Source organism: Thunnus maccoyii, chromosome 14 (assembly GCF_910596095.1).
Source record: "Thunnus maccoyii chromosome 14, fThuMac1.1, whole genome shotgun sequence".
Classification (NCBI taxonomy): domain Eukaryota; kingdom Metazoa; phylum Chordata; class Actinopteri; order Scombriformes; family Scombridae; genus Thunnus; species Thunnus maccoyii.
The window spans coordinates 2,739,784-2,765,524 of NC_056546.1; the positions used below are offsets into that span (position 1 = coordinate 2,739,784).

General features: G+C 38.2%; 2 protein-coding genes across 5 annotated transcripts in view; one reads left to right on the top strand and one right to left on the bottom strand.

Moving 5' to 3' along the window:
• Positions 1-3,652, bottom strand: part of LOC121911369 (G-protein coupled receptor 4-like) — a 36,024-nt gene extending 32,372 nt beyond the window's left edge. For 2 of the 4 annotated variants that reach the window (XM_042432761.1, XM_042432758.1), the window contains exon 1: positions 412-1,288. The gene's annotated coding sequence lies outside the window, so the exon portion shown is untranslated. Of the gene's footprint in view, positions 1-411; positions 1,289-3,458 lie in introns of those variants that run through there. The other 2 variants (XM_042432757.1, XM_042432759.1) reach the window with 2 other exon arrangements.
• Positions 3,653-16,559: 12,907 nt separating this feature from the next.
• On the top strand, positions 16,560-19,127 carry LOC121911360 (D(1)-like dopamine receptor). Its single transcript, XM_042432749.1, has one exon. It carries the CDS (start codon positions 17,249-17,251, stop codon positions 18,746-18,748), a length of 1,500 nt encoding a protein of 499 aa, XP_042288683.1. The 5' UTR covers positions 16,560-17,248; the 3' UTR covers positions 18,749-19,127.
• Positions 19,128-25,741: the final 6,614 nt, after the last annotated feature.

A 25,741-nucleotide genomic window follows, 5' to 3' on the forward strand; every position in this document is an offset into this window, starting at 1 on the left:
ATCAAAACTGCAAATATCACTATAAATACCTCTATGTGGATCAATGTTGGCTCAGAACATACAGTAAATACAAGAAATACAGAAATATAATAATGAATATTTGTTTCTTCATTCTTCTTTATTTAGCTCATTTCATTTCATTCAAAGTAGTGAAAAGTTCTGAATGTTATTATCTTTTTAGCTATTTTCTTTTGTCTTCGTTACACAACTTTTACACATCAAAATGGTATTTACGGGAAAAAAATGCAAATGAAATAAAACACAGTTGGTTTTACCACAGTATTCTGTACACCTACAGTCCAAAACTGTCTGCTTGTCACAGTTTGCATACTCATTATCATGACTGTTTGCAGTTCTAATGTCATTTTTACAATCTCTACATATACAAGTGAAAAATGTCACAAAACTTACCTGCAAGCTGCAAGACCACACCTGGATGAGTTCCCTACACAGAGGTTGATGTTTGGTCATCTGCATCCAAACAGTCTACAGTAAATATGGTGAGTGAAAGCACTGAAACACATTTGTGATTAACTGATCTCAGATCACATCACTCCCCATTTTGTCAAAACTACACAGAATATGTAACATCCTCAAAAATGTCACATACAGGGTTGTGGTTTTATCTTCTTTTGAGAGTTTGAACTTTGTTGTGAAAGTAACTCAGAAAAATTTCAACATTTCAAATGAAAATATTATAAAACTCAGCCTTCATCACTTCTTCTCTATTTCTACTCGTCTTACTTTCCCACAGTTTTGTTTTTCAAAATACTGTATATTTTATGACACACAAATACTTGTTTTTCTCACATGTCAAATTTGTATAGAAGGGAAGAGAGGGAGAAACTTACTGGTTGGACAGCAGTAAACTGTCATTGCTTGCATGTTGGTTTTCATGACTGTTTGCATCTCTGTTTTCTTGTTTTGCATCACTAAATTCACAGTTTTTATGTGCTACATTATATATATAGTGAAACCATTATTGCTTCTACACTGTATGACAGTAAAACAAAAAAAGTACAAAGAAAATGCACAAAATTTACTTTTGAAAGCTGCAGGATCTCAACCTGATTGAGTGGTGAGTATGAGACACAGGAGGTTCCTCTACTTAGACTTCTAAAGAAGAGAGAAGTTGTACTATTTCAAGATTGTTGTGATTGGCATTCTTGCTATAAAGCATGCAGGAGCATTAAAAAAGGCATGAATATTAGGGCAAAGGTTAGTCTCATTCACCTGGTGAATGGAAGTCCAATATTCACTCTCTTTTAGCTCTGTTTTTGTTCTCTACCAACTCCTGAGGGAAATATCTGGCTCTTTAGCTGCTAAATGCTCCACTATGTTCACCAGCTAGTCTACAGCTAACTGTCTATTGGTGCTGAGCAGGTAGTGTACAGTGGGTTTTTAGGGCTTTTTCTCAGATAACAGCTGCCTGCTGTGGCTGAAAATGAAGCTATAAGAGTGCAGAGAGTGAACCAAGAGGGTGACAGATAAACAATGAGCTGAAACTCTCTATAAAGCTCCGTAAAGCCGAGGAGAGCTGCAGAGTAGCTGATAAGTAATGAATGAGTCGTTAGTATTTTGTGCCGTTCAGTCTGGTTAATCAGACTTCAAAATAAAATTAATCTGAAATTTGTCCCCAAAAGTAGCCTTTGACAGACACACACACATACACAGATACACATCTCCTGTTCCCCAGCTGTATAGCAGTATATATCTCATGCTTTATTTCTCACATTTCACATGGTTTTTTAGCATCTACTAATCTCTGTTCCTACTAAAACCATTATTTCCACTGTTACAATGTTCCCCAAAGATTAACACAAACATGCCGACAATGCACAAAATGGAACTGGAGAAAACATGGAGGCATGGAGAGGAACGCAAAACCTGATCATGAAAACTCAACTCACAAATAAAAGTACTGTGAACACATAATGAAAAGCAGCAGGAGTACTACTACTGCTATCATTACTACTACTACTACAAATAATAATGATAATTAAAGTAGGGAAACACAGAAGGCCTCACAGGAAAATATAAACATGTTCAAGAAGTTCCTGCTTAAAATTGTATTCATGCTAAATAGTAAAATACCACAAAGCTTCCTGGTTACGTGCTGCTGTTCCACCACTATGATGTGTTAAATATACCAGCGACTGCAGATTGTTATCTGCTTCTTAAAAGCCCCTGTACAGCAGTTTCAGGAAACTTATTGCACATCTAACCTCTTCCCCTTTTTTTGCTTACTTCAAATACTTATAGACAATTTTGTGTCTGGTTACTACATTATTCAGTATTTCTAATATAATGTTCAAAATCCTTGAAAAAAAGAGAACATATTTGGGTAATACAGAGAATAATTCTTTCCAATGAGGTCAATAATAAATAATTAAGTCAATAATAATTTCTTGTGTGATAAGAAAGACAAAAAAGGACCATGAAGTCTTTCACAACGAATTACAGAAGTGAAAAACTGCTGGGTGATGGTAGGAAGAAGTGACACTTGATATTTCATGTTGTTTTTATATCCTGTTTAGGATGTAAACAGTATGAAATGCTTTAGTTTTAAGATCTTTCATTTGACAAATGACTTTTTGTAATGTCATTTATTATAATTTATATTTCTTATGATATCAGTTGTTAAAAATGTAAGCTATGGCTAATATGCATATACAAAAACATCAACATAATTTAAAAAAACAATAACAATAAACACCATCAGCTACTCTATAGGTTCATGTTCATCATATCACCTTCTCCTGTCTTAAGTTATGTTGCTTAAGAACTTTTATAAGACAGATTTTACACACTAAACATCACTGTGGCAAAATTGTACCCAGTTTGGTTCAATATCGCACCAATACAACATTATGTTAACTTTACTCAGTAGCAATAGTGTCACACACAACAAGCTGAAACTGCTAAAAACTGTTATAAATGTTTTGTTTCTGATACAAAATGACATTCAAGATACACAGGTTATTAACAATCATTAATAAACCCTGACATGTAAGTTTAAAAAGAGTAGAATAGAATGTGTACTGATACATTCACCATGTCTTACTAACACTATCCATATATTACTATTTAGAATAAATGTTATAAGTTTCATAAAGGACTGATAAACACAGATGCTGTTCATCATAACTTATGGGTGACATAGCATCTCTATACTGTTGCTAGTAGGAAGCCTTTCATCAATAAACATATTATCACATCACAACCAACTCTTTTTAATAGCCTTAGCTGTTACCAAAGAGACTGTTGAAGACATAACAGAAAGAACAACTTTTAATAAAAACCTCAGACAGTATTTTCTAGATATATGGACTCATGTCACTGACATGTCGGGACATTGCTGTTAACTTATTTTTCTCTTAATGATGCACATTAGCTACCTGTTGATGTAAATCTCACTCTGAACAGATAACAACTTATACTTCTAAGATATGACTCACCTTTCCTGTTATTAATATGAAGTTGATATTTGGTTTCATCATGTCCATATCTGTAAAAGCTGTTGGTTAACTCCCTCAAAGTTTTGCAGATCTTGTTAAGCTGTCACTCAGTCACTGCAGCAGTTTCCTGTTTTTCACTGTACAGACTGTGAAAAGCGTGTAGGGGTGAACTTTTGCATGTTCCTCATTTGTACGTCACTTTGGATAAAAGTGTCGCACACATGAATAAATGCAAATCTGAACGTAAACTACAAGAGACACTCAAACAAAACTGGTAGAGATACAAGTCTTATCTCGTCCACTTGGGTCTACTGAGCAATATTTTATACAGTGTAATATTACAGAAGCTGGTCATAGGACAACTCACTCCATAACCTTTTAACCTATACATCTAATCAGTTATATGAAGGTATCATTCAGGCTGGATGGAAATATGTCATGTAGCTCATATTAGTCTGTTGTGCTTGTGGCTTTTTAGTTGTTTTTTTTCATACGAGCAGACAATCAGGACTGTTTGTTGCTCTAAATGAGTTTTTATCCTTCAGGTTAGCCAAAACCTTTTCAGTTTTGTCATTGCAATGCACATAAAGTGTGCAGAGTTGATGAAATTCAGTCACAGTAATGCCTAAAAAGTCAGAGAGAAAACCTTAAAATACAAGATTTCAGTTGCAAAGGTATCTGTGGACTAACCAAACAGGTATTTTGAGCTGGGGAGAGTAAAATGACAGATGTGTGCTCTGAATGGAGTTGTAATCACTCAATACTTGTTTTTTAAACTGTTCTTTAATCACATATGATTAAATAAATTACAACAACTATAATTTGTCATCTTTTTGTGTACACTATACAACTAATCAAGTAGTAACCTTAAGCTCTTAGCAATCAGAAGTTATTTCCTGAAAATGCATGTTTTTCCTTATAAAGTGTCACCCTGCAGAAAGTCAAAGTATTTATTGCCCCAAATTATTATCTAAAAAAGTATGAGAACTTAACAAGAATAAACATACGTTGGTAATTTGAAAAAAAAGCAAAAGGCCTCCATAGTATTACACAACAGTAGAGTTGTGCTATATGATGATATATGCAAGAAACAATCAGCAGAAATTTTGTTGATTTGTCAGGTTGAATTCACATAATTAGTAAAAAGGAAACATTCTCATTTTTGTCTAGAAACATATTTTTATAGAATTTCCAGGAAATGTACAATTTCTTATAAATGTACTGTGATATAAGATTTAATATTTATTGTTAAGCCATAGCATGCCGACCACAAAACCCCCTAAAATATAACTTACATTAAATAAAAAAAGTAAATCATATGTGGTTCATTTTTTTTGCACAAAAATACGAAACCACTCCCCAACCCCCAAACAATAAAGATACATCAGTTATAAGTAGGAAAAAAATAACAAGTTATAATGTGATTGAGAGGCCAAAGAAGAAAAAAGTTTATAGACTTGATATGATGCTCTCTCTGTCTCACTAGGGGAAAGGGAAGCAACATAAAACCAGAATGTTGATTGGTTAAACAGTTATTTATTGCTGGGAATGCCGGTGGTTCACAGAAGTGACATTCACAAAAGGCAAACTACTAACTGAGGGAGAGGGGCTGGCGGGTGCTGAGCAAATCAAAAAAAACAATATAAGCAAAAGAGGACTCCTAAATCAGAGCTAAACTTAAGCCAAACACAAGAAGAACAGCACCCCTGCTCCTAATGAGGCTCACAAAGCAAACTACTAGTGTGTGTGTGTGTGAGCAATCAGTGATACTTAACTACTCCTGGCCCAGTCTTCTAACAACAAGCGATCGTTCGAGAAGCACAGTTAAACAGCGAGTGCTTCATACTAGTCTCACACCAGTTTTCATACTACAACAACGAGAGACACCCTGGCGGGCGGTTCCCTGAGTCCCAGCCGTGCCGACTGGCAGACATTTATAAGTTCGGCACATGGATTGAAGCCTCGGGATTGGAGGGCTGACTTGAGCAGGAGCCGCTCCAATCAGGAATAGCGCCAAAATGCTGCTTACAGACAATGGGAGTCCATTGCAAACTCCATTTCCAAGGATGCTTTGCGATTTTCAGACCTCAGCAGGGAACAGTCAACATACAGTCTCTCATTGGCAGAGACGCTCCTGCACAGCAGAGCGTCCTGATGACGTAGCCATGACATCACCGCCCCTTTAAAAAGCAGATTGGCGCTGCCTGTATTTCTGTTTGTTGACTCCATGGGCAGAAGAAGAAGCAAATCAACGTTATGAACGTAATTTATCAGGTATTTTTTAAAGATATTTCTCAAGAACAGCTCATCCAAACAACTTCATACATCAACACTGCACTTTCCTATTTCCCCAGCAATCCATCCGCCAGGTAAAAAGTAAATCGGATGAACGGTTCTTGAGATACACGAAGGACAAACCTACATACATACATACAGACAGACACACAGACAGAGATTCCTTGCTTTATATAGAGAGACATATAGAGAGATTATAAATAGCTTCAAAAACAGGAATGATATTTCCTCTATATCAAAGTGGGAATTATTTAAATTTGAATGTAGGAAATTTTCCACCCACCAAGTTTGGCAAACAATATTCAAAAACCAGTGATTAGATATGCTAACATTTTAAGAACATTAAATTATATTTTAAATATACCACTTCCTAATGATGAAGATAAAATAATACTGCATTCTTTACAAGAGTAGACGAATATGCTTTATATTGAAGAAGCAAAAGGGGCATTTATCAGATCAAGGTCAAAATGGTTGGAATTTGGGGGAAAAAATGAATCGTACTTTTTTAATTTTGGAAAAAAGCGCGGGGAAATGAAAAAGATTTCATAATTATACGTCAGTAACACTCTTACCACTGACGAGAAAATACTCTTAGCTATTATTTCTTATTTTTATAAAAATTATATACTACTTCTTTTGACTCTCAATCTTGCCTCTTCTTTGATTAAGTCTGTTCTTTTATTCCTAAAATAAGAAAGACAGTATTGAACTATGTGAAAGTCCTTTAACTATTGAAGAACTTGGTGCTGTTATCAAGAAAGCCCCCTCCAACAAAAGCCCTGGACCCGATGGGTTGCAATTTTAATTTTACAGAACTTTCTGGGAGGACAGAAAGATGAGATTTGGGCTTTTTTTAAAGAATGTATTGAGAATGGAGAGCTAACTGAATCAATGAATCATGGCCTCATTGCTCTAATCCCTAAACCAAACAAAGATCGTTTATATTAGATAAAATCTAATATCATTATTAAATTCGGACTATAAATTGTTCACTTCACTTTATGCTAAATGTATCTGAACGAAATTATATCACCAACTCAATCTGGGTTTATGAAGGACAGATACATAAGTAATAATATTTGTTTAATCCCAGACATATTAGATTATTCTGATTTAAAAGGTAAGTCAGTGTCTTATCTGCCAACTTCTCACCCAAGATAGAGAAAGCAAAAAAAATCTTACGGCTTACTGCTGGTTGCAAAGAGACCTTACCATACAGGACCATGTACTGTACTGTCAAAAGCAGAAGGTATCTCAAGGATAGTATAACTAGCCATCTCACTTTATATTGATCCAAAGACATGTGAGTACAACTGAGTAGGCCTATCTTAAAAGAAAAACATGTATTAGAAGCTACTCTGAAGGGGGCTTTCATGCCTTAGATTTTCAAACAATCAATCAAATTTTCCGGATCAATGGGATTAAACAATGTTTGTCTAAAAATAATTCTCAGTGGTTTTAGATTCCTAGTTTATTATTTGACAAGTGTGGTGGCCTAAGATTTCTCCTGTCCTGTAATTACAAGTGTGATAAACTGCCCCTCAAACTTGCCAATTTTCACAAACAAGTGCTTGAATCTTGGGTGATTGCTTTCAAGCATATTTTTTCTCCACAGTCATGTATAATATGGATCAGTCAGTATGTACTGTTCAAAAACAAGTCCATATACCTAAAAGAATGGATTGATAAGGGTGTAGTCTTTGTTTTAGATATACTCACTGATAGAGGCAACCTCTATAGATATGAAGACTTGAGGAAAAGCAACTTTGGTGATATTCATACCCTTATTTTGAACAAAGTTTATTGTTATATGGCCCTTTGAGTGGAGAAATGCCCATGCTCTTAGTTGGTGGGAGAGACCTGGTTGCAGATCCTATGTGTAATGATCGTCATATAACAAAACTAACTCGTTCTGAAATCTAAACAGAAAATATATGGTCAGACCCTAATAAATTCCTCATTCCAAATAAAATATTATATACCACTTTTGGAAGATATGGTCTTGTTTCTGAACTGCAATAGAAATGTTTCATCATAGGATAAAAGTGATCACTCAGAACAACTGTATATTGACTTATAGTGACCCTTCCCTCTAAGGGGACAAGTGGGCCCAAACCATGCCAGCAAAATGCCCCCCACAGCATAACAGAGCCACCAGATCCCCTCACTGTAGGGGTCAAGCATTCAGACCTGGACCAGTTTTTCCTTTAATTTGTCACCTGTCTGTATATTTGAATAGTTCCTGTAATATTTTCTGCTGTTTCTGTTTTTCTGCATGTGACTTAATGGATCAGCACTATACTGTAAGTCTTCTATTTAACCCAGCTGGAAAGTTGATCATATGTTCATTTTCATGCTGTTACGTTGTAAACGTGTTCATAAGTGTAATAAAGTAAATCATTATTGTAAAAAAAAAAAACCCAAAAACTTTTCTTTTCCTACATGCCTCAATACCAGCTGAGCGGCTGAAATAAACGTCATCAGGTTTTGGGCGTCGTCTCTTCTGTGAGACAGCCCACGAACCATATGTGGAAGTTCAACTTCCTTCAGCATCCTTACCGTTGCTTTTGCGGCTTTTGCTGGATGTGGTTGTGAGTGTCTTTAATTACTTACCATTGTTGCATAGTTGATAACAGTGGCCCTGAGTCATTCCAGTGAACAGCTCACAGACGTCGAGTGCAGAATCAGCAGTTTGGACTGTTAACTGTAAGTCTGGTTTGTTTCTTGTTGTATTATGTTTGTAGTTGCATGCTGTAACTTCATCTTAAAGTATGGAGAACTCGTGTTGGAAGATAGGGTTGGGCAGATGAGCAGTACCCTCCCGCACCCCCTTTCGTCAGTCCATCTTTTGCATGGATTAAATTACTCTTATTGGCTTTTTATTCACTAAGCTTTTATAGCACTTACGGTCACGTAACGCCTGTAGTTGTCAAGTCGACCTGGTCGACGCACGCACGCACACCCACACACTCGGCGGCTCATCAGCCCCGCTCACGGTGAGACAGAGGAGAGGAAAGACACTCTGCGTGACATCAAAACGCACCAGAGACTGTTTATTTAAGTTGTTTACGTAATTTACGTGCACGCGTTTCATTTCAGCTCAGCGTGAGCGTCTACTGCATTTTGCTATCGTTTAAGGACGCGCTGAGTTTCTCCCCTCTCCTCTGTTTCACCGCGGGCGGGGCTGAGTCCTCCGGGGTATGTGCTTCACTCAGAGAAACAGAGGAGAGACAGTGAACCAGGTCAAATACTCGAGTTGAAATCTGCTTTTTAACGTTGTTTCCACCGGCGTAAAGTCAGACACAACAGTATAGCACTGTTTCCTGTGACACCTTTTAAAATGAAATGTATTGTATTCACTGATGTTGAGGGACAGTCAGAGGATGGTCATTTAAGTTCAATATAGTATGAAAGCTGCAAGCAGCGTTGGTCGGGACCTCGCACTCTGACCCGTCGGGATCAGATCATTTTGCTTTTTAAAAATGAGGGTATTTCTTACAAGTGTGGTGTGCTTTTATTAGTGTCAAAAACGTTTGACATTTGGAGATTTCTGTAAGAATTGATTTTTTGGGTACAACTCATTTTCATTCAGATATCTTGAGGTGAGAGGTGAAAGAAGCCCTTTGAAAATTTGCCTGTGTGATGCAGGTGTCCTCGGTGAGTGGAAGAGGTTAATGAAACTGAGGCTTCCCCTCAAATTCAGTGTGTTAGTGAATGTTATTCCTCCTCCATGCATCATGTGTGCTGCTCTTCACTTCACTGCAGCTTTATGATGCCATCTAGTGGACTGATAGAAGTACAACAGCTGATAGCAGCTTTCTCTGCCTCACACTGCTGTCTGCCTGCATTCACACTGATATATAACAGAAAATAATAGCCAATCACAGGAGGAGCAGCTGATATTAAGGATTTCACAGGAGAAATGATGTAATGATGCGTGTTTCCTCTCCAGCAACAGTAGCAACAACTGCAATCAAGCGTTTTGTGATAACTTGCAATGAGTTTTTTTACAGCGCTGTGGAGGAATTTTGGCCCACTCATCTTTGCAGAATTGTTGTAATTCAGCCACATTTGAGGGTTTTCAAGCATGAACCGCCTTTTTAAGGTCATGCCACAGCATCTCAATAGGATTCAGGTCAGGACTTTGACTAGGCCACTCTAAAATCTTCATTTTGTTTTTCTTCAGCCATTCAGAGGTGGACTTGCTGGTGTGTTTTGGATCATTGTCCTGCTGCAGAACCCAAGATTGCTTTAGCTTGAGGTCACAAACAGATGGCCGGACATTCTCCCTCAGGAATTTTTGCTAGACAGCAGAATTCATGGTTCCATTTATCACAGCAAGTCTTCCAGATCCTGAAGCAGCAAAACAGCCCCAGACCATCACACTACCACCACCATATTTTACTATTGGTATGATGTTCTTTTTCTGAAATGCGGTGTTACTGTTACGCCAGATGTAATGGGACACACACCTTCCAAAAAGTTCAACTTTTGTCTCGTCAGTCCACAGAGTATTTTCCCAAAGTCTTGGGGATTATCAAGATGTTTTCTGGCAAAAATGAGACGAGCCTTAATGTTCTTTTTGCTCAGCAGTGGTTTTCGTCTTGGAACTCTGCCATGCAGGCCATTTTTGCCCAGTCTCTTTCTTATGGTGGAGTCATGAACACTGACCTTAACTGAGACAAGTGAGGCCTGCAGTTCTTTGGATGTTGTTGTAGGGTCTTTTGTGACCTCTTGGATGAGTCGTCACTGTGCTCTTGGGGTAATTTTGGTCAGCCGGCCACTCCTGGGAAGGTTCACCACTGTTCCATGTTTTCACCATTTGTAGATAATGGCTCTCACCGTGGTTCGCTGGAGTCCCAAAGCTTTAGAAATGGCTTTATAACCTTTTCCAGGCTGATAGATCTCAATTACTTTCTTTCTCATTTGTTCCCGAATTTCTTTGGATCTCGGCATGATGTCTAGCTTTTGAGGATCTTTTGGTCTACTTCACTTTGTCAGGCAGGTCCTATTTAAGTGATTTCTTGATTGACAACAGGTGTGGCAGTAATCAGGCCTGGGTGTGGCTAGAGATATTTAACTCAGGTGTGATAAACCACAGTTAAGTTATGTTTTAACAGGGGGGGCAAACACTTTTTCACACAGGGCCATGTAGGTTTGGATTTTTTTCTCCCTTGATAATAAAAACCTTCATTTAAAAACTGTATTTTGTGTTTACTTGTGTTATCTTTAACTAATATTTAAATTTGTTTGATGATTTGAAACATGTAAGTGTGACAAACATGCAAAAAAATAAGAAATCAGGAAGGGGGCAAACACAGTATATATATATATATATATATATATATATATATATATATATATATACATATATACTGTGTGTATATATATATACACAGTGGTATATATCTATAGCAGCTGGATAGCTCAGTATAGCAGCTGGATAGCTCAGTGGTTAACACTGCTGACTTCGGCGCAGGGGGTTGGGGGTCCAAATCCCGGCTAGGGCGGGGTAACACATATCCAGTGTGGACCCTTAGGCAAGGTCCTTCATGCTGATGGCCTACCTCAGTATGACTGAAACCGCAAATTCGAGAGTCAGACCAGCTCGGACGTCGCCCAGGTCAACAAGGTCTGTGTCAGGTGTTGGGGAACCAGGACACCCTGATGAGAAATGGGTTACTGGAACAAGGCATAGATGGAGCAGAGCAGAGAATTGGGATCTGTTGGAATGCTACTATACAAGTAATAATATGTTTAAATAGGTAATTTTAGGTTGATTAGTTTTAGTTCCCTTTTGTTTGTTGTTTTGCTCTTAACTCACCCTGAAAACACAACTATGAAATAAACATTTAAAGGCTGCAAAATCCCTTGTTTCTGCTTTTTTTTTGTGGCCAGGTCATAATATATTTTTAAATTCTTTTGCTTCTCCCAGTTTAAAGGCCCCTCTACTTAGCAGTGTGTGGGCCTGTATAGACTGTCTTTGATTGACATCTCCCCTAAAGAAGTAAAACACATTTCCAATCCACTGGAGATAGAAGTATGAACGTATATTCAGACTATACAATATATATCTAAAAAACACAGCAGTAGAGTGGACAAAAGAGTCATTAAGTTTCATTCAGCGTATTCTGCTCATTCGTCAGTCACCACAGTTGGATCATTCATTCAGTATACAGCAGGTTTAAATGTTTAGTATGTTCATAATGGAAAAGTGACAAAATTGACTTTTGATTTATTTTTGTGTGTGCTATTGATGGATAATATTCTCCCACAATGCAATGCCCAAAACAAATTGAGGGAGCTACAGTACTCACAGCTGTGGCAGGTTCTGAAGAATGATGGCAGTGTACACACAATATATAAAAAATATCACTCTGAAGAAGAGTGTCAGATGGATATATTGGATAGTTGCTTGTAATTACTGTCAAATAGTGTTTGTATACAGTAAATCTCATACATTAATTGGAAAAGTCTGTAGATCTATTGGATAGTTGCTTGTAATTACTTTCAGATAATGTTTATATAAGGTAATGATTATTAGTTAAATTATTAGTTAAATTAGTTGATTATTAGTTAAATTATGTTTTTGTAAGCCATTTTCGCATGATCCTATTTTTTGTACAGTATCAAACCAATATTTTTACCAGGAATTTACTGTAAATAGATGAGATAATCACATACAATTAAAGCCTAAAGCTCTCAAGATACCATTAATGGGTGTTAAAGGAGGATAATTTGAATATAATTTTACATAGTTTTTTGTGTTTTACATCCAGAAATTTGTGCTTTGATGGGGCAGTCTTAAGGATAAATTGGATAATTCTATGAATTTACAAAAGAATACTGTATAAAACAAGCCATTATTTAAATTAGGGAATTTTAAGGTATTTCTGCAATGTTTTTCATTTTTTTGTGCACATTTATACATTTATTTAGCATTCTAGCAATATTTTATATATTTTTTGTTTTTATTTTACAACAGTTGGACTGTAAAAATGCAGATAATGTCTACAGTAAATATCTGTATTTAAAAAAGAATTCTTTGTAGAATAACTAAAGGTTTTTTTTACTGTAATTTGACGGTAAGTGTTTTTTTAAAAACTTTTTTTAACTTTTTTTTTTTTACATGAAATTTAAAGTAAAAAAAAACAGAAAGTTGCCTTGATTTTACATTCAGTAATAGGATGTGTATTATTTGTATTTTTACATAGAATTCAATGTAATGTAATATTCAAGACCATTAAGTAATTGAAAAATCCTGTTAAAAAACTATAATATTCCATTATATTAATTTACAGATTACAGCCTTTATTTTATGGTGAATATTTTTAATAAAAATAATTTACTGTGTTTTTATGGCATTTACACTTGATGTAGAAAAAACAAAAAAAAACTGTAAAATAATACAGTAAATTTTTGTGAAATAATTTTTTTTTTTTTTACAGTATAAAAAGTGAGGCTATCTCACTGATCAGAGAGGGATGCTTGAAATGTGTGAATATGCAGTTAAAGGTAAATGGGAGTGTCTTCATTTGGAATAATAACCATCAAAGTTTCATCAGTTTTCTTCTTTAACATCCATTAAATCCTTATTTTTGTTAATTTCTCTGAGGCCATGAATGCAGACTTCACTCTAGATCCATATCTGTGTAACGTTTTTGGACATTCTTTACATTCAGTCTGGAAGGTTTAACTTAAAGTCAAACTTCTGTGTTTTCAGAGTTACTGTTCCCTCATACAGAAGTGAAGCCAAAGTCAGTATTTTATGTGTAAATGTGAGGACATTATTTTATCAAGTCGCAAGCCTTTTTAACTTTGGTGCGTGAAAACGAACGCCTTCCTTTCTTCAAAGCAAACTCTGCCCTTTACTTCAATAAATGTTAATTCTGTTTATGACTTTCTGACAGTTCGGAAAAGTAGATAAATGTCTGAATTTTTAAAGACTCTCTGTCACTGGACAAGCAGAAAAATCTCCCATGTACAAATTTTAATGTCTATGATCCTCTGAGACTGCAGGTCTCATTGATTTTCAGAAGGCTGCTGTATAAACAAACTCACTCTTCTTCTTCTTTGATAATATTTCATCTGATGTTACATCTTCTTTAGTTGGCCACAAAAAAAAATAAACAAAAAGAAACATCCACTAGCTGCAGAAATACAAAGACTTTAACACATCATGAGATACAGAAAACATCTGCTCATCAGTGGTTGAAAATAACTAAGTACATTTACTCAAGTACGACTACTTTATACTTCCACTCCACTACATTTCAGAGGGAAATATTGTACTTTCTACTCCACTACATTTATTTGACAGCTTTAGTTACTTTTCAGATGAAGATTTGACTCAATGGATAATATAACAAGCTTTTAAAATACAACACATTGTTAAAGATGAAACCAGTGGTTTCCAACCTTTTTGGCTTTTGACGTCTTACAAAAAGCAGTGTGTAGTCGGGGTCACATTTCACATGTCTATGAGTTGTTAACAGCTCCACCAAATAGTGATTTTTCCCTCTAAACTTCTCACATGCTTTCATTTCAATAAATGTTCAAATGATCCAATATTTCAGCAAAAATCAAAGATTAGAGAAAAAGTCCAAAAACTGAAAACAGATTTGTATATCAGAACTTTGTTTTTTCTTCTTTCCTCTCCCATTAATCATCATCCTCAGATTTATCTGCTGACCCTTTGGAGAGGCCCGACCCCTAGGTTGGGAACCACTGGACTAAACTAGCTAACTGTATATAAAGTAGTGTAAACTAGCTCCACCTCCAGCAGCTACAACAGTAACATGCTGCTCTAACACTGATGCTTCACTATTAATAATCTAATGATGTCATATATAATAATATATCAGTCAGAGGGACCAAACCACTACTTTTACTGCAATACTTTAACTACATCAAGCTCATAATACTTATGTACTTTTACTGCAATACTTTAACTACATCAATCTCATAATACTTTCGTTCCTTCACTTCTCTTCACTCTCAGCTGTGTTAAAACTGTTTCAGCCAGCAGAGGTCCTCATTACAACCTACAGAGTGATCTGTCATTTGGCTTAAAGGAACATTGATTGTAATGTTCATTAATGGTTCCATATAAGCAGCAGATGCTTTCAAAAAGATGGAGAACTGAATCTAATTTGAAACTGATTGATTAAAAACATGTTTTCTATCAAGTGTTTTATGGTCTTCCTAATGGGTTTTTTTTTTTTTTACTAGAAAATAACCAGTGGTAGAATGTAACAAAGTACATTTACTTAAGTGCTGTGTTTAAGTACAATTTTGGGGTACTATAGAGTATTTTATACTACTCCTCTACAGTTGGAGGCCAATATTGTACTTTTTTATTCCATTACATTCATTTCACAGCTATAGTTACGAACTACTTTTCAGATCTACATTTTACAAGTAAAAAAGATTATGGATTTTATATTTTTTATATTTTTTTGTATATTTTAATGAATTTTAATCAGTTTGTAGAGATCTGTTTTCACTGTGAATATAAAGGGTCCTTTTCTGTTTCTGTCTCAGAAGAAATCTTCTTTGATTCAATGTTGGAAAAAATAAAACTACCAGAAATAAGAAACACACGTAAACATAAACTGTTCAATTTAAATGGCTACTAAGCCAGACAAGAATGGCGGGAAAGCCAGCTCTGACCGGTTATGCTAACTGACGCAACTTGGTCCAGAGTAAAGTACAACTAATAGCTGGAATCAAGTAACAGACACATATTTTCAGAATTTACCAGGTAGGACGCCAAGATATCAGGAGAACCTCAACACTGACAGGCTTTAACGGCACAGTGACATGCAAATTTCTCACTCAAGTTGAATATTTTCAATGCATCGTTTGCGTCGTGTCATTTGCGTTGCCTTGTGTAAGTTTACATCTATGTGCATTTTTGCATTGACTTTGTATGTAATCTCATCGTGTGAAAAAATTCGCTTTGTGTTCGGTGTGAACTCAACATTAGAGTTAGAGCTTATTCAATGTAACTGTTTTTTTAGTCATCAGCTTATCTTGTATTTATTTCTCTGTTCTTTTTTATCTTCATTTTGAATGTTTTCTATTCTTTTAAATGGTATTTTAAATGTTTTTCTTGCTTTTTTAAATGTTTTACTGCATTATGAAAAGCACTTTGAATTGCTCTTATGTATGAAATGTGCTCTGCAAATACACTTGCCTAATGTTCAGTTTTTATTCTAGAGAGGTGTTGGTTTGTTTGTTTGTTTCTAAAAATCACTGGGTAAATTTTAGCCAGTTTGGGTCAATAAAGCACCAACACAATACTATATTATGTTACCCAGAATGCCACTCAGGACAAGCGGCTGTTTTGACCCAGTATTAGTGTTATTTGTTATTTTATTGCAAACTTAAGCTTTATTATCTGCTGTATTCTTTCTAAACTTACCTGTGATTGATTGTTTGAAACTTCTGTATCTTTTGAATATTATATATAAATTTTAACCCAGTGATTTTTTTTGTAGTGTGGTGCTGTTGTTTGTCCATCCTGTGAATGAATTGTGATATAACTGAACATGACTATAAAATAAAACATCTCTTTAAAACAGATTCAAATAAAACTAAACATTATAACTTTCATGGATTTATTGCACAGCTGTTGCATTAGTTTTATTTAGGTGACCGTAATAAACTGACCACTGAGTAATTGTAATAAACATTAAAGCAATAATGATGTCATCTGTCTGTAATTATCTTCTCCTACAGCTTGAGGTCATTATGTCTCCAAACAAATAGAAATTATGTCAGATCTAATGGAAATAAAGTGTCGCTTTAAATGACATCATAACAATTCCGTTATTTTATGATGACAGGTGATATTTCTCTTGTGAGAAAGAGGCGAGCTGTGCGCGTAACGCTCATGGTTCAGTTCCGCGGAAATGAATCAACATGATCTAATAACTCAGTTATAATTTTTACATATGATTTTTTTTGTCAGTGAAAACTGTAACGCGCTACAGTGAAGTGGATCACAGTAATCTACTACCTGTGCTGAGGAGGTAAACGAGCCCCGCAGCGGCTTCCATCTCAGCGCGTCACACTCCGAGAGGTGAGTGAAACACCGGGACAGAGACCTGTATTCACCCCCGTGAGACGCTGAGCTGCCGGCTGGATTTATTATCACCACTGTTATTATTTTACTGTCACAATTTTTATGTGTTATGTTTAAATATTAGAGGAATTTCTGAGAATAAATACACGCGGAACATTTTTCTGGATATTGTTTGCGCTTCGACTGTCCGGGATAAGGATCTCATTATAAGAAGACGCATGCATATAAAGAGGAAATAGGATTTTTATTGAAGAAAGCGACTTTTCCTTCACTCTTTTTACTCTTCATTCAGAGAACAGATGATGGTTTGTGCGTCAGGAGCAGCTGGGAAGAGGAGAAGCGGTTTGTGTGGATATTAATCGCCTGTTTCTACTTTTAATTACTCTCTTTGTGGGGGGAAAAAATGGAAAACTACACGATGTGGAGTAATTTCACTCAAGTTCTGTCGGAGCTGGACGGGACAGGTGGAGAGGAAGAGGAGGAGGAGGGGGAGGGAGAGGAGGGGGATGCCGGGAGCGGTGGAGGGAGCGGCGGGCTGCGCGTCCTCGTTGGCTGCGTCCTCTTCCTGCTCATCGTGTCCACGCTGCTCGGGAACACGCTGGTGTGCGCAGCCGTGGTGAAGTTCCGCCACCTGCGCTCCAAAGTCACCAACTTCTTCGTCATCTCTCTGGCCGTGTCCGACCTGTTCGTGGCCGTGCTGGTGATGCCGTGGGAGGCCATCACCGAGGTGACCGGCACGTGGTTGTTTGGCCGGTTTTGTGGTGTCTGGATCGCCTTTGACATCATGTGCTCCACAGCGTCCATCCTCAATCTGTGCATCATCAGCGTGGACCGCTACTGGGCCATCGCCAGCCCGTTCAAGTACGAGCGGAAGATGACTCACCGGGTGGCGTTTGTCATGATCGGGGTGGCGTGGACGCTCTCGATCCTGATCTCCTTCATACCAGTGCAGCTCAACTGGCACCGGGCCGGGGAGGAGGAGGAGGAGGAGGAGGTGATGGAGGAGCTGGTGGAAATGATGAGCAGGAACTTCACCAACAGCAGCAGTGTCAACACCAGCAGCGCCGCCAAGAGCTGCGTCGCCAACTTGAACAAAACCTACGCCATCTCCTCCTCCCTCATCAGCTTCTACATCCCGGTGGTGATCATGATCGCCACCTACACCCGTATCTACAGGATCGCTCAGACCCAGATCCGCAGGATCACGTCTTTGGAGCGGGCGGCGGAACAGGCGCAGAACCAAGGCTACGGCGTGAACAGGAACCAGCACCAGCAGCACAGGAACAACGATGAAGCCTCTTTAAAGTCGTCTTTTAAGAAGGAAACCAAAGTCCTGAAGACGCTCTCCATCATCATGGGGGTGTTCGTCTTCTGCTGGCTGCCGTTCTTCGTCCTCAACTGCACCGTCCCGTTCTGTGACCCGCCCTGCGTCAGCGACACCACCTTCACCGTCTTCGTGTGGTTCGGCTGGGCCAACTCCTCCCTCAATCCGGTCATTTACGCCTTCAACGCCGACTTCCGCCGGGCCTTCGCCACCATTCTGGGCTGCAACAGGATCTGCTCAAGCAATGCGGTGGAAGCCGTGAACTTCAGCAACGAGATGGTTTCTTACCACCATGACACGACGCTCCACAAGGAGACGCTGGTCCCCGCGCAGCCGCAGCAACATCCTCGCACCATTAACGTCGGGTCCGACCAGTTGGAGGACATGAGCGCACAGTTTGACGAGGAGTCGCTCATCTCGAATCGGTCACAGAGCCACAACAGACTGATGCTGCTTCCTGCCACCGTGCAGCTGGAAGACGACCCGGAGATCTCCTTGGAGACGATCACACCGTTCACGTCGGCGGCGGGGCTGGAGAGTGATGCACTCATACCTGGACAAGTCCACCAGGATGGATAGAACACAAACTGCAGTGAGCTGATTGTCAGCCATAACTGTACAGGAAGTTACGGAGTGTTTCCTTCAAAATGAAAGCATGAACTTCTATTCTTCTTGTCTTGTTTGTCCCTCATCATGTTTGCTGTTGATTGGTTTGGAATAACAAACAGGACTTTGAGGGTTATATCGCTCAGCTGCTCTTTAAAGCCTGGAGACACACAACATATCAGAGAGACTCAAGCATTTAGCTTCAGAGTTTATTGAATTTTTCTATGTGACTGATGGATTGTTTGTTTCATTATTGTGTTTGCTACTTATCTAAATGGAAACAGATTTAGTTTCTAGACCTGTTTGACACATTAAGGTTGTAGATAAATGATCATTTTTAGAAAAACAATGTTTTGTCAGACATTAAATGTAATTTGTTAAGCTGAATCTTCGAATGTTTTAATGGTTTCTGCTTTTTTCATGGTTGATAAGGTGAATCAAGGTGAAGCTCAGATCCCTCACTGATTTCATCATTTAGTCCAGTTTAGTCATGAATGAGAGAAGTTTAAGGTTGAGTAAATTCAATCTCTGAGACAAGTGTGACATTAATCGGTGTTGTTTCAGGCTTTACTTCCTCTGAAGAACTGTCTCGTGAAGGTCAAGCATCTGTGACACTGTGACAAACTGTGATGAAAGGAAAATCAGATATTACTTTTTAAACACATTATATATTAGAAAATAATTTCTGAAAACGTGAAAAGACTTAACTATATAATAGTGAATTATGTAGTTAGACTGTTAAACTGTTTTTCACTGTTTCTGTGTTCAAGATTTTTTGGGCGGGCCTGAAATAGTGGCTCCATAATGTAATGGAGTCATACTAGAATGACCCCTCCCCTAACTTACATAAGAACTAGAGCGCCTTAGCATCAGCTGGGTGTGGAGTCTGTAGTTTGCTAAATGCAGCATGCAATTCTTTCATTGCAAGCCTAGCATTAGCATCCGAGGGATGTATGCTGTAGTCACAACAGTAGATGTAAACTCTCTGGGCAGATAAAAAGGTATTGGTGCACGGCATTGTCCTTACACCAAGTTTTATTGACATAAATGCACAGTCCCCCACTCCCCACCTCTGGATCTACTGGAGTCATTAGCTGTTGTATCCACATTGAGGATGTAGTACCCCGGTAGCTCAATGGCGCTATTGGGAATATTGTTGTTAAGCCATATTTCTGTAAAAATCATGACACTGCAGTCCATAATCCTTTTATGAGTGGTGATCAGCAGTCGCAGTTCATCCATGTTGTTCACCAGAGACTGTACATTGGCGAGGAAACTGCTGGGTAGAGATAGCCGATGAGGAGTTAGCCTTAGCTTAGCCCTTCTCTCTTCCCCTGTTTGTTTACACTCTCTCTTGGCCAGCAGAGGCGGGTTGATAACCTTGGGCTGTGTTGGGGACGCTACTCTGGTGCCTTCATTGTTTTCTCTATCTTGCCGATGAGGTGATGACGGGTTGTTGCACATGTTCGTAAACATCTGTCCGTTCTGTAATCTTTGTTGCTGAGGTTGGTTCACGTTGTCCACTCTCATACTTTGGATCAAATTCGAGCTCCCAGCGTGTACAGATGGATTCAAGAAGTTGACATTTTGAGTAAAGAACAAGATAAAGTAGTGAAATCCTGCTACTATAGTTTGTTTACGTAGCCTCTGGAGTTGAAGGAAGCTTCCTGAAGCTGACCAATCAGCAGATTGGGCTAAGAAGTGAACCGCTCAAGTTGGGACAAACAAAGCTAAATTTAGCTTGATTTGGACAAGCTAACATTCTGTAGCTCACTTAAATAGCATCATTTCAAGTGACAGCAAGTGAAAACAGTCCTGCTTCAAGTTGTCTGTGATTGGCCCAAAAGGTGCACGGACATTTTTTAAAAATTCATTCAGAATTCAAAATTTCATTCAAAATGGCGCCAACTGCTGAAAGGTGAAGAGTTTGCAGCCATGTCATTGGTTTGAACAGGATTAAAAGCAATAAATAAAGCGGAGCTCTGACAGTTAAGATGCAGCTGTAAGAGACAATGTCAGTGTTTTTGGTTCTTTTGGCCTTTTAACTACAAATTGCCTGTATTTCACCATAATATTTTCAAGCGGTTTTCTTCTGTCCAGGAGGTCATCAAATCAATTAACTCAAAATTTGCAGAAACCCAAGGTTGGACTTAGTAAAGCCAGGAAATATTGCAATGAGTGATTTCCAGATTTAGTATTTTATTTCCCTCAGGATGCCTCCCTTTGGAGGTGTTCCAGGCACCTCCAACTTGTTGGCAGACCCAGAACACAGTAGAGGGAGTACATATCTCTCCTAGCCTGGGAACGCCTTGGGATCCCCCAGGAGGAGCTGAAAGATGTTGCTTTGGAGAAGAATGTCCGGGTTTCCTTTCTCAGTCTGATGCCGACGCAACCCAGTCCCGGATAAGCGGCGGAAAATAGATGGATGGAGTATTTTACACTATTGCTGAAGAGTTGCAGGTTGGGGCGATCACATGCTGGATGCTCCAGCATCTGAGCATTAAGAGATGACCAGATTTACATTATTCTCTGCATGTTTGTCTTCTTTTTTTGATTTTCTTTCAACGTAATTCATCAATGCAATCTTTTTGGTAGCCGTTTATCGATTCTCCAGCCCATCCTCACAAGAAAAAACAACCTATAGTTACACTTACCCATCTAGCCGCCACAGTAATTGTGACCCCGGGGAAGTGACGCAGTTCAGACGTCAGTATAAGGTGACTTGATAAGATGATTTTACCTTTTTACGAGGAGGCGGTTTGGGTGGATGGCTAGATAGATGGTGGACCTTGCTGCAGGAGATCACCGTTCGCTCCCCGTTTCCAACTGAGAGTTGGGACATTTTTTAAATGAACATAACTTTTTGGTGTTTACTGTTGCCATGACGATGAAGATTGCATAACTTTAAGGAAGTATAAACCACGTTTCAAGTGATCATTTTAACCCAAACCATGATCTTTCTCTAACCAACTGGTTTTTGTGCCTAAATCTAACCAGACCTTAACCACAGCGTTGTTATACCATAAACATAATTATTTTAGACCTATACATTGAAATAAACATATATGCTGTTTGTAGTTATTGGGCTGAAATGCAGCATCCTTTAAAATATTCATTAGGTTTGCAACAAGGTTGGTTTATTGGTTGCAGCTGAAGCTTCTCGCTGCATGACATGATTACTGAGGTTGCAGTTTAGAAAAGCTTTTTATTTGAGCATTTTGAGCTGCTCCATCACCTCACCACCCTCCCTCAATGTTTGTTGGATTGGTCTTGAAAAAAAAATGAAAGTCATTAATAAGGAATTAGTGTGAAAGCAGAGTTTTAATATTTAAGCAGAGAACAATAAGTGCTGATAAGCTGGTTAAAATGTGTTTCACTACAGGCGCCTGCGGAAAAGCAGGCAAAAAAAAAAAAAAAAACCTGTCAAGCTATCAGCCAGGTTTAGAAAGCACAACAAACCTTCTGGGAGAAGATTTGCATTTGCAACAAAGCTGAAAGTGTTTCATTATAGTTGTTTGGATGATAAATGCAGCCAGAGCTCAAAACGCTCATCCAAGGATTTAATATAGAACATAAAAATGAGAAAATACCACAGTTCTGACATTGACAATGCTTAGTGAAAGCTGCAGATACAGTAAGGAGGTCAAAGGTCAGACCTTTGAGTACAGGTAAATGCAGATGTATAAAGTGCAGGCACCTCAGAGAAAAAAGAGACTTGTTCACAGTTATACAAGTTTTTCTCAAACTGCATAACAAGAGGTTTTACTTCTGCTGAGTTTGTGCAGGAAGTTGAGAAAGTCTGGTCAGGTAATCTCTGAGGAAATCTCTCATGAGTAGCCTGCCTCCATCCGCAGATACGTCAAACTGACTTCCTGCTGTTCTTGTGAGCACGACATCTTTTACCATCCCCCCAAAATTAAGGGACTCAAGAGTAATGAGAGCACTACATCCAAGACCGTCTGACTTTCATTTATTTTACTTTTCCTTTATATTCTGATGCAGATTCTGTTTAGTTTGATGCTGCAAAGAAATCAAAAAACATAAAATTTTCTCTTGTAGTTGTTGCCAAAATACTTTCAGTAAGGTGTTTACATACAGAATGCAGCATTTCCATCATGTCCTACAATATTCAACAAGAACAATGCTAGCAAAGGCAGAGAAATGCACACAATTTATGAATTTTTGAAACATCAGTGAAAAAACAATGTGGATGCTGATCAGTGAAGAAGAGTATATCAAATGTACAAGTCTAGTTTGTGGCAAAGGGAAGGGTTGCCACTACTTTTCTATGTATTTGGTTTAAAAAACTATTTGAAGGAAAAAAAAGTCGGTTGATTGTGCAAGCAAGTCAATGTCAAGAAAACATGTCTGAAACACTGTCAGAAATGCTTGATAATGAAACAGCATGTTGGGATTTGGGGTTTTCCTCTTATTGTGTGTCTCATACCTCTATTTGCTCTCCCGGGTTCAGTTTTTCTTTTTCAATATGTACCTTCTTGCTCCTTTCATCTTCAGTCAGTAGTGGTGATGAAACAGTGAGGAGGCACCCAGGGGCCGCAGAGGGGACGACACCCTGATCCTCACAGGTGTCCTCCTCAGGTTCAGTAGCTTAGTGCATCATCACAGCGTTTCTGTGTGTTGTTGGTTTAGGCTGCGGCCCAGAAACAGTGGAGCCACATATTCAACACATATACTGTAAGAAATGTGAGGGTTAAAGGTTGTAGAGAACAGTCTTCACTTGGTAAATGATCAGAAAATTTCTCAAGAGGGAGATGACACAAGAAAGCAGAGAAAACTAGAACAAACAAGACAGAGTAATGGATGACATGGCAAAGGGCAGATCTGGAGGTATATATGTATATATACTAATGACTGCTGGGGAGCAGGTGACACGTTGTGTGAGGATCTCGGGCAGGAAGCAGGCTTGAAACAACAGGGCCGGCTCTGCAAAGACAGATGAAGTTTGATATGCAACTCTCTGCTGCCTGACGTCACATGACGCCCACAGCAAGAATCCAGAAAGTAATCCCCTAAAAAAAACACGTTATCACCTTAGAAACTCTAAAAAACAAGGCAGAGTTAGTGCATGTTAAAATAAAACACGCAACAGGACAGGAAACTGAAGGTCATGGCTGTAACTGCAGGACATCTGCTGTTGTTCCAGAGGCTCAGAGATATTTCACAATTAACACACCAGGCAATTATACACACACTTAACAGCAGGAGTGCATGCACGCATACACATGCAGAGTAACAAGCACGCATGAATCCCACTTCAACTCCATAATTATTACAAAGAGGACAGGATGAACATGTTTCTGTCTGTGCACACTTGCATATTTCTTGTGTGACTCCAACACTTGAGCTCCTTCCTGCTGCCGTCTCAGTGTTTGTGTGTCATGTTCTTCCACTGAAGAAGCCTGTTGGGATATTTTATATTCTAACACATTTGCAACATTAAATGCAAAAGCTGATGCAGACCTGAGGCAACATTTATCTTGTACTTACTATATACAATATATATATGTTTACACTGGTAGTACAAAATAGCAAGAAATATTCCCCAGTGGTGCAAAGTCAAATGTGTTGCAGCAAGGGAAGAACTTAGCTTTAAAGCTTTAAAAAGCTTTAATGATACATTCATCTAAACCAGAAGTCGGCACCCCGCGGCTTTCAATCCTCTGCCCCGGCTCCCTGTGGCTTTGAAACAAAATATCAATAAATAATGGCTATTTAATTTTAATTTATTTTATTTTATTTAGTTAGTTAGTTTATTTTAATGTAATAGTTGTTATTTTGCAGAGTTAGGTGATCTTGTAATATAAAAATAAAATGTGTTTTAATATTTTGTCGATCGAAATATACGTCTTCTGCCGGGCCGTTGCCGGGCAACAGGCAAGTGCATTTTTTGAGCGGTCTACCCCCGGTAAGCTAACGATGGAAAAATCCAAAAAAAGAAAGATTTCTGATGAACATAGAACTTTTAATGCTTCATGGACAGATTTATTTGCTTTTACTGTTGACGAGAATGATTCACCTGTTTGCTTAATATGGGGGGAGAAATTGGCAAACAACAAAAAAAAAATCAAAGATTGAAAGACATTTCCAAAACAAACACACTGCTTTCGCTGAAAAATACCCAGCTGGAGATGATCGGAACTGCTGCGGAAAACTGACAGGAGCAAAAACACTTTGAAGAGGTGGATGAAGTCTACAAATTCATGCACTTCGGCTGGTTTTGTGGCAGCTCAGGAGATCACCAGGCACGGGAAGCCGTTCACTGATGGAGAATTTCTAAACTTTATGCGCAAATATGTACCCCTAATTAGATATTCACTCATAAGTGTAATGTAACTATAAGTGGTGTAATTGTCATTTTAGGGATCAAACAGATTTTGCGGCTCCAGGTGGGTTTTATTTGGTGGGAAATGGGCTCTAATGGCTCTTTGTACGCTGAAGGTTGCTGATCTAAACCAACATTGTTTAAACTAAGTCTGAATCATCATAAAAAATTAAAAAATAAAATAAATGATGCTGACCCCTCCATCATTATTGTAACATACAGCTGTTTATCAGCATTATTTAGGAATCATTTATGTCTCTAAAAAGTTCATCTCTTCAACCTGTTTCAGTGTTTTCGTCTTATATTTACTCTTCAAACTTGTATCTTCTACTCTAAACTCTATTTTATATAAACTATATATTTTAAAAGTAATTTTAACTAAAAAGATTTGACACAAACTGCTGCTGCACTGCTCCCTATTGGTTCAAACTTGTATCTGTGGCCAAACCCACAATCAGTGATGTCACAACAGGTGTTTTCACTTGAAATTAAATCCTGCAGTCAAAGAGTTTGAATTTTCAGTAGAGATCTGAGCATCTGTCTCCTCACTGGCTGTTTTGTTTGGGTGTTGATTTGTTAAAGTTCCTTTTCATCAGCCTGTCCTGCCAAAATGCCAATGAAAA